At 41.7% G+C, this 9,426-nt stretch overlaps 1 protein-coding gene across 1 annotated transcript in view; it reads left to right on the top strand.

Annotated features, from left to right (window-relative positions):
* The first annotated feature begins 2,088 nt into the window (after positions 1-2,088).
* The window catches only part of LOC113034160 (transmembrane protein 132D), a 29,256-nt gene continuing 21,918 nt past the window's right edge, over positions 2,089-9,426 (top strand). The window contains exons 1-2 of the mRNA XM_026188526.1: positions 2,089-2,657; positions 7,455-8,331. Coding sequence (XP_026044311.1) covers positions 2,585-2,657; positions 7,455-8,331 — 950 coding nt within the window. The 5' untranslated portion in view covers positions 2,089-2,584. The remainder of the gene's footprint in view (positions 2,658-7,454; positions 8,332-9,426) is intronic.

The raw sequence follows: 9,426 nt of genomic DNA, 5'->3' as shown, positions 1-9,426 counted from the left end.
TCTATCATAAGCTTATGACCACTCTCCCCACTCTAGCATATTTCTTCCGCAACATCCATCTATGTCAATCTCATAACTTGCATATCCGGAGGCCTGTGATGTTTCTCTGTCCTGTAAGTGTTCATACCATATTCTTGACAGGTTTCACCATATGTTCTTTCTGCATCTTAAAGCACCCCTTGGAGGCTTCCTAAAATCGCTTGCGGAAGTCCACAAGGTCACAGTTTTTATTTATTTATTTATTGTTTTGCAGCTTAATGTCATGTGAAATGACGGGCGAGTGTGTGACACGCGTGTGTGTCAAGTGATTGGCCTTACGCGCAACATCAGGTGACAAAGATGCCTGTTTCCTTTATAACAGCAAGCGTCTGCTATTTTAATTAAAATTTGCCTGGGAAATTACTCAACCATTTAGCTGCCAGTACCTCGAATCAAAATATCTAATTTACATAGCAGGCAAAATTCTGTTTACTTGCAGCTATTAGGGCCTGTTCAACGTGATGAAGCATTTGCATGGATTTATGACAGTTATTCATTTTCATACAGTTTCCAGTCCTGCATTTGTGTGTGTTTGAAAGTGCACCGCCCTTGGGGGTGGCATACTTCTTCTCAGTCTTTCTCAATACAAAACATAGTGTAGCTGCTATGTCTCTGTGTGGGGAGCAGGTAAATGGGAAAGGATCTAAATTATCCTCTGGCAGCGCTACAGCGTACTGGAGCAACCCCAACATACAGATGCTGCTGCTGCTGTTGCTGCTTATCACAGTGCTGCAGTGCTAGGGAGGAGCTCAAATATGCTCACAGCAGTAGCTCGTGGCAACTTCCTCCTGTCTCCAGATACCGTGAGCTTTGGTCACACACTCTGTGTGTTGATATGTTGGTTAATCCTCTTTATTAGTCAATAAAGCCCTATTACACTTAGAGCCTACAGACTTGTTTACCTAACTACAAGACACAAACAAGTAACTTTTTTTCTTAAAATAAGTCAGTGTGCTCCGAGTTCTACTGCAGCGGTATTAATGTATGTTCATGCTTTTGTTTCTGAAAGATGACTAACAGCTATTGTAATCTTGGTTTGTGCAAAAACAAGAGGCCTACACAACTGTTAATGTCACTCTGGTGCAGCATTTGCATTTAAAGTCACTGGATACATACATTCTGGTCTTCTGTTCATCAGGTCACCCTATGAATAAATGAAGTAAAATAAGTGGGAAACCTGCTCATTTCTGATGCAACTGGGCTGCAAGCTATAGCTAGTGCCTCACCTTTGATTACTTACAGAGAAGCTCATCTTTACCATAAGAGGGCACTAAAAATCCACCTGATGAGGTTGATGACTATTGGAATTTATTATGCTCTTGATGGACAATATTTTTTTTTAAAAAGCAGTGAAAGTTTCCAAGTTTCACACTGAGAATCAGAGAACTTTCTTCTCTACACTTTAAAAGAACAATAATAATGACATAAGTGTGATGATGTCAGGTCCTAATGAGCCGGCTACATCCTGGCAGAGTTTAAACTGATTGTAACCTGCACTCAACCAGCCGATGTCTGAAAAGGTTGCGATGCCTGCAGACACTGTATAGAAAATCATCCTTGATTTGGAGAGTAAAGAAGAAACAAGTTTGCTGATTTCAGTACGTTTGTAACACAAAGCAGACAATTGAGTGAAATTGCGCTGTGGATATATATATTTTTTTAAATCGCGATTGAGGCCAAGGTTACTTTTCTACTTCAGCATTTATATTTTATAATAATTAACAATGAATATTTAATTTAAGAAAAAACACAAATATAAATAATCACTTCCATCCAATTATTAAAGAAAAGAAAAAACCGAATTCAAATCAAATACTGGTCCACGTGAATTCCCATTTATCCCTTGTGTTTGTTATTTTCACTAATGAGATCTGGACAGTTAGCTTCCAAAACACAAACAGACTATAGTAGCTTTACTGAATGTTGAGCGTGGGTCATCATGGACTGAAGCAGATTAAGTGATCAGAAATCCGGCACCTATGATCATTTCTGACATTACAATCAAACGCAAGGCAGGGTTAATCCTACTCGCTGCGTACTGGACGTGGCTTCCTGAGCGAGTGAACAGTGACAGATGATGAGTTTAGTACCCTGAGGATTGCGCACAAGACAGTCAGTGATCTGCTTTCAACCGTTTAACACCGCAGAGTCCCAACCGCGACGGCAGACTGGGAGACCGGCTCAATCTGAGCAACTTGTCGAGATAATTCGTTTAGAACGGCATTAATGATCCAAACGTAGCTTTCTCAGTCACACGGTTTCACCTCAAGAGCCTCACGTCTTGTGATCGGACACTAAGAGTCCCGCAAGGATCGTTACGCACAACTTTTACGCACAGCCGGGACTTGAACAGACCTCGATGCGCTTTCCATCTTTCCAGCAATACGGATTACACTACCACTTATACTCGCACAGGTGTGATTATGGAAAGCGTCCGAACTGCAGGAATGGATGAAAGGACCCTCTTCTTAACCTACTGAAGCAAAACCCAACCGCACGGACGCAGGGAACTTGCCTGGAATAGCGTGCAGAGCCGGGTGCCAAAATGAGCACGCACTGGCAGAGCTGGAGGATCTTACAGATAGTCTTTGCAACAATTACAGCAGTCATTACACAAGGTAGGTGAAAACAAAGTGGTTAGTTTGCTTGTTTTTAAATTTAAAAAAAGAAGAAAGGTGAAAAATGAGTTCAAGATTAGCGCATGTCAAAGTGCAATGAATTAACATAAAGATTGGCTTTCACTTAAACAGCTGAAAACAAATTATTAGACTGAACTCTCCATCATGTGTACATATTACTGAATGGAGGTGGGCCTATTCTCAGCAATGCCGTTAAAGATTAACGCATCTTCTAAAAACAGAAATAATACATAAATGTCCTCATTTGTGACTTACATCTTATTCAACTGTGATACAGCGATCCAGTGAGGGTAACACGAGCACATGTGTCTTACTTGCAGGAGAGAGTGTCACAGCAGTGAGTAAAATAGCCTATTAAACATTTAGGATTAAATCAGTGAGGGGTAAAGAACTTGATGGGTTTATATTACAACGTGAGCAGTGCTTTAATGCTCAGTGCCTTTCTTGTCATGGTGGAAGTATTACTTTCTCTTTTGGCTTTCTGCTAAAAAGAAAAATTGGGGGACCCAATTTTCATGTACAGTGAGGCAAACAAGAAGCAGGCAATCTAGATTTCCAACTTGATAATGAAGAAGAAAAAGCACATCTCAAAGGCATTTGTGTAAAGCCTATAACTGCCTTAGATGACCATTTCCAGGGAATGAAGGCAGGCTGATTTGTGGGGATAAAACGATAAAAATTGAGAAATTGTGATAAAACAGATTTTTAAAGCCGCTTTAAGAGTCTCATTGGACATTGCAATCCCTACCAATCACTGCATAAGCTTAAGCCTCCCTAGATCTCTCTCTCTTGCTCTCTCTCTCTTCCCCCTCCCTCTTCTTCTTTATTTTCTCCCGTCTTTCCAACAGCAAGTCAGAGCATTACATGCCATATGATCACTAGTGCATTTATTGGAGTATTTTCGCACATCATAAAGCCCCTCATAATGCATTTAAAATGAGGGTATGATGCTTTAACTGGACTATGCAGGCTGGTAACTTTTCTACTTAAAAGTGTGTACAACCATGCTTGGTTTTGTAGCTTTGCGGTTATTAGATTACAGTTTCAATGTTTGCAATCCAATCTTTATTGTTAATTAGAAACTACCCATGAAAGGTTTTAAACATGATTTCTTTTCAATTCTAGTTTTGTTTAAACTGAATACACACTCTAACGCCCTAAAGGGTTATGGGCAGATGTAAGCAAACTTCGATCTTTGTAAATTTGCATTTCATTAGCACCCTGTTAGCACCCTGCTCCAGCAGACACCACATTGCAGTGCTTGTGCTCCTGCACGTCTTCCACCTCTTACTGGACCAAACTTTTGCCCTTTTTCCCACTTTCTATTTGTGCTTTGTTGATTAACTTCTTTGCTGAAAGGTACTTTAACTTTGCACAACTTTTTAAAAAATTCATGGATGTACTAACAGCTTTTCTTCCCTCTGTTGCACGCTGCTGTTTATCTCCCAAGTGGACTCCTAAGTGTCCCTGTCAGATCCTAATGAGAACCTATAATGTTCTATTAAACTTAGATGCATTGGAGAGGTTAGCCAGTCAGAGGATAAACAGTCACAGTGCTAACATTAGATTAAGAAAATGCAGGTGCATAATTAGTGCGGTTAGCATCTGATCCACTGCCAACACTTTCTATTTATAAACAGCACATTTCTGTATATGCAATATCTGATAAAAAAATGAAAAAAGGGGAAAGAAACCTTTCACGGCAGCGTGAAAGAGAAACTTTTGAGCCACAAATGAACACATCTTTCATTCTCTCAATTACTAATTCCAGCGCAGACATCCGTTTGTCTTCCATGATGCTACTGGGAATCGACTCACTTCTGCAAGCTGTTTTGCACATATGGTACAAGCCATTAGTGCGCATTAGAATTCACAATGGATGCTAGGGCTTTTTGCATTTTATTAGAATAATACAAAGATTGATTACAAGTGAAGAAATAGCGCTAAAAGACAAGCACACTGAAAATCAGTTAGCTGATGTGCAAATGAAAAACCTTTAATACAAAGCCACGAGACAAACTGCAGGGCAAAATGCAGCTCATTAGACACAAGTGTTTTTATTAAAGCTGGCGATGGGGAAACATTATTTTGAAATCAACATCTCTTCGATAAATGAAGTCTCGAAGCTGTTAAATAAGCAGACTGTTGTTTCTTACACGCACAACAGAGCAAACCAACTTCTTAGGTTAAAGTACTGCAAGAAGTGAACATGTCCATATTGATGCATAGCAGTAAAGCTCTTATTAGGTATCTTTGAACAAATGATTCAAATAAAAGAAAGAAAGAAAGAAAGAAAGAAAGAAAGCGGTATGACACACAGAAAGCTCCGTTTTTGTATTGTCTCATTTTCATTTCGGTAAGAAATCCTACCTGAAGTAAATTTTCTGCTAACATTCAGTGGTAGTGCTTGTAAATCTAATTTCATGCAGGGAGCATTTTCATTTGGACACAGAGAGGGATGAACAAAGATTTGATTATCAACAAAACGTTGGCACAAAAAATGAGCATTTTTTTCTTCCCCCGCACACAGAAAGCACTTAACCTACATACTGTACACCACTAAGGTGGAAGCCACTGAATATGTTCCCTGCTGCAGTTTTTACAACAGTTTTTGGTGGCATGAACATCTGCATGGTAACACGTGCGCTCCCTGATTCAGCCAAGGAGGACGGGAAGCTCAGTGTCTTCAAAGTGAGTGATTTGAGAGGCTGGAACAGCTGGTGTGCCAGATTTGCTCTCGTGTTCAGGGCTGGACTCTCATCATCGGAGAAGTTTTGCTTGCACTGGCTACTTGATAAATATCTTAAATATTGGCAAAGCAGAAGGACGAACCTTCTAGCCAGTAAGCAAAACAGCTTCTGGAGTCTACTATCAAGAAAAAAAAGATGTGAAATAACAAGAAGTGTACATTAAACTCAAACATAAAGATGTGAGCTTGCATGTGGCGTACTTTACAGTGGCGATGAATGCTCCCGCCTGGAACACAGCGAGCCAGTTTATATTCACTCCAACTGGAGGTGCTGCCAGCTCTGGTATTAAATAGCACATCTGTCAGTGCCCACTGGAAGGCTAAGCCAGGATAGCCTAGATTCTAGGTCCAGATTCTGCCTCATGCAGTGTGTCACCCACTCAGTGAACATGACTGACACTATTGTCTGTGTGTGGAAGGGGAGGAAATAAACGCTGTTGTCGTCCTCTGAGGGCTGCTGGGCTGACATGATAGTGACATGTGCAGTACAGTCGCTGCCGTGCGAAGTGTCAGGCCAGCTCGACAGGCTCAATGAGGGAGGATGAAAAGCAGAAGCGGTCGTGATAGACGGACCCATCAAGAGCCGGCAGCCATGAGGGACACGCGGAACAAATTTGACACAGAAAAACGTCAAACCTTTTTCATTTGATAAATACTGATCAATAATTCAATGGCAGATAGCATTCAATGCGGCATTCACTCTCTCATGAATATACATAAGTCAGTAGTTGTAGATCTGATCTTTTTTTTAAGACACTGAGTTTGGGTTTGCTGCCATGTTCACAACAGCCTCATCCAGGTTGTTATAGTAAACATGAGTGTTTCTGTTTTTATGCGTTCATGATTCACCAAGTAGGGCAATTAGCCACCAGATCAAAAGTGCACACCCGGGTCAGCAGCTATAATCTTCATAATTCTGTCAAAATGGACACTTAATGAGGACACATGACGCATGAGTGACCTCTGCTGATTTCCAGCGCGGTAAACACTCACCATGAAATCAGATCAGGGGACATTTATGCTGTTCGATTGATTTGTCACAGCGATTGCAAAAAGGTCATTCTTTACACTTGGGATTAGTATTTACAGTACTCCTGTAACTCTCCTGTTATCACTGTACAAAACACACCGACACAGACCAGCTGGTGTACAAATGCGTACCTTAACCAGTAACCATGTTTTCAGGTGCATGCTGGTCTTTTACATCAAATCTACTTTCTTTCATTTGATATAATGATGCACAGCCCTGTTTGTCACTACTTATTCCCCCTGCCTAGAGACAATCTGAAAAGCCATTTTAATCCCAGTGTTTGATGGCTTATTTCCACTTTGTGCCAGATGTATCAGATTGTACCTTCTCATGCTATGGAGGGAAAACAGAGACACTTTTGAACATGACAACACGGCAGGCGACATTTTTTAAAGAGCATTTCGAAAAATTATTTCCATAGAAACCTATTTACTACCAGGATTAACTACCTGGAAACAATTACATACTGTGCAGAGAAAAAGGCTTTAGTCAACAAATCGATGTTGGATTGTTACAACTCGGCTAGTAACGGGCTGATCTGACTTTTGGGGAAAGCACCATCTTTTATTTGGTCTCATCCTGACTTCATGTTTTATTTCAGATTTTCTCTGTTAATGTATTTTAAGGCCACATCAAAGCAATCTGATGTGACACCAGGACACTGGGAATGTTGTCTTTTTTTCATAAAACAAATACAGTTCGTAACCTTTTACAATTCCAATAATTTGGTGACAAAGCCAAAGAGTTTAACATCTGCTCCACCTGTGCTATAGGACTTTTAAGATTAAGGCCAGAGGCCTTTTAGTCTAATATTTTAAAGTCCCACTCAGTTGATCAGTTGGCCTTGTATGACTTTGATATTCGTGTGGTTCGGGGACACTGCCTGTCTTCAAATGTGACAAAAAAGTGAAATCCTTCAGTTTTGAAGATTTATTCAGAAGTAGCATAAACGTTTTGTCCTGCAACAGTAGTGTAATTTTCAATTTTCCTCTTTCAGATTTGAGCAGTAAAGAACTGACCGACAACAAGAGCCCAGTGCCTTTCCCTGTCTTCTTGCCGGTCAGCTACGAAGTTAAGGATGCCGACTACCTCTTCCTAAAAGAGGTAGGGCAGGACTTCATGAGGAACTCCAGCATGCAGAGCCACATCCAGCCCTTTGTTATTTTACGAGCCAGCCGCCAGCCGGTGGTCAACGCCAGCTATCGCACCATGTCCGCAGAGAAACCCGTGCCTCTAGATATGGTCCAGTCTGTGAAGCTCTTCAATGCACCAGAGGTCTTTACCTTTAACTGGAAAATCCAGGCCTTTGTCCTGACGCCTCGGGTTTTCTCCTCCAAGCCCAAAGTCAGGGTGCTCTTCTATGTTGCAGGCAGGGATTGGAACAGAGGGGAAGGCGCTCTGGATGAGCTACCATGTGTGACCGTGTATGCGTTCTGGCAAACCCAGGAGGTGAGGGGTTCCTGTGCCATAGGAGGTGAGAGGGGGACCTGCATGGCCGAGCTGGTTCCTACACCTGGCTGGTTTGCTCCAGGGTCAGAGGGCACCAGTAGAGAGAGGCAGGATCCATCTGCTGGGAACCCTGTGGAGCTGTACTACCAGGCTCAGCCAAAAGTCAGAGGGAAGTGCAATTCTGTGGATGGAAGTCGGTGGGGGGGTTCACAGCAGCAGGCAGAGTTTATTCCTGTCACTCCTATGCAGAGGATTGGAAGTGTGCGTCTTCTGCAGGTGCCTAAGGGGATGGCAACGCTTTCGCGCCTCAAGCTCGGCAATGCCATCGTCATACGGACATCCTCCAAACCTCTAAAGAAGACTGACATCGCCACCTTCTACATACTCATGGCCAGCTCTGCTCAGCTGACTAACTTCACTCTCAGGTAAAATGGAATTTTTTGCCTCCCTGAAATTTGCAGTGGTCAGCAATGTCACGGCTGACCACATGCTTGCAGTATTATAAGAGAAACTCTGTCCCCGATTTACATGGGCCTGTTATTTCAGCAAAGTTGAAATCATCTGGTCAGCAAAACCTCAGAATGGGGAACCGCTCACTAATAGTATTAGTCATCTTCCCTAATTCTTACCCAAATCCTTTGCCATCAAATATAAGCGAATATTGAACGAAATGAGATTTAGTATGGATTATGACATTTGCCTGGAAATATCATAGCTGTTAACCATCTTTCCTGGAAACGGGATGGATTATTTGAGCAGCAAAGCCTGAAGACATTAAGAGCAGTTTTAACAGCAGGAGTCATCAAGGTTAACACGGAGCAAATAATATGTGTGCCATATACCTCATTATTTCCTTTATTTAAAGGGTATGCTCAGGATCAGTGCACAGTGCTGTAGAGTGTATGCAGATCGCGGAGATTAGTAGCATGGCTTCATCTCACTTTGCAATGCAGAATGCTTTTGAATAGAGATGAGAGCACTTGTAGAACCATCTTAAAAAGACTGTAATTCCTCTGGAGACCTCTGACATACTTGGTAATGAAGGCTAAATTTATACAGACATGTTTCAAAAAACAGCCTTCCATATTTCCCAAGAACCAATGCCTCAACCAGCTGACTAATTATCCTTAGCCTAATATCACGGCTGTCTCTCAAGACGTCAGTCTGTTACTTCCCTTTTACAGGTGAAATGATGCAACGCGGCGAGATTGGCACCTCAAAACTGGATTTAAATTAAATGCTTCCAACCCGCACTCACCGTTTCATTGATGGCTTTCACGGTCATCTGCAGCCTTTTGTTATCATCATCCAGGCGAAGATCAAACAGAAGCACGCGGCGGCAAAGCTACATTTGTCGAGGTTGGCTGTCAGCGCAGACAAGCAGAGATTTACGTTGACCCGATTAGAGGCAGGTTTTACAAATTGTTATTCAAGACACTATCAGCTTTATTCCAAGTCAGTGAATTATTGTCTGACAGGAGGCGTCAAATGCATTTTCCATACAAGACTCACTTATTAAT

Source organism: Astatotilapia calliptera, chromosome 12 (assembly GCF_900246225.1).
Source record: "Astatotilapia calliptera chromosome 12, fAstCal1.2, whole genome shotgun sequence".
NCBI lineage: Eukaryota > Metazoa > Chordata > Actinopteri > Cichliformes > Cichlidae > Astatotilapia > Astatotilapia calliptera.
Note: the sequence above shows the minus strand (reverse complement) of the source record. Positions and strands in the feature narration are given on the sequence as shown.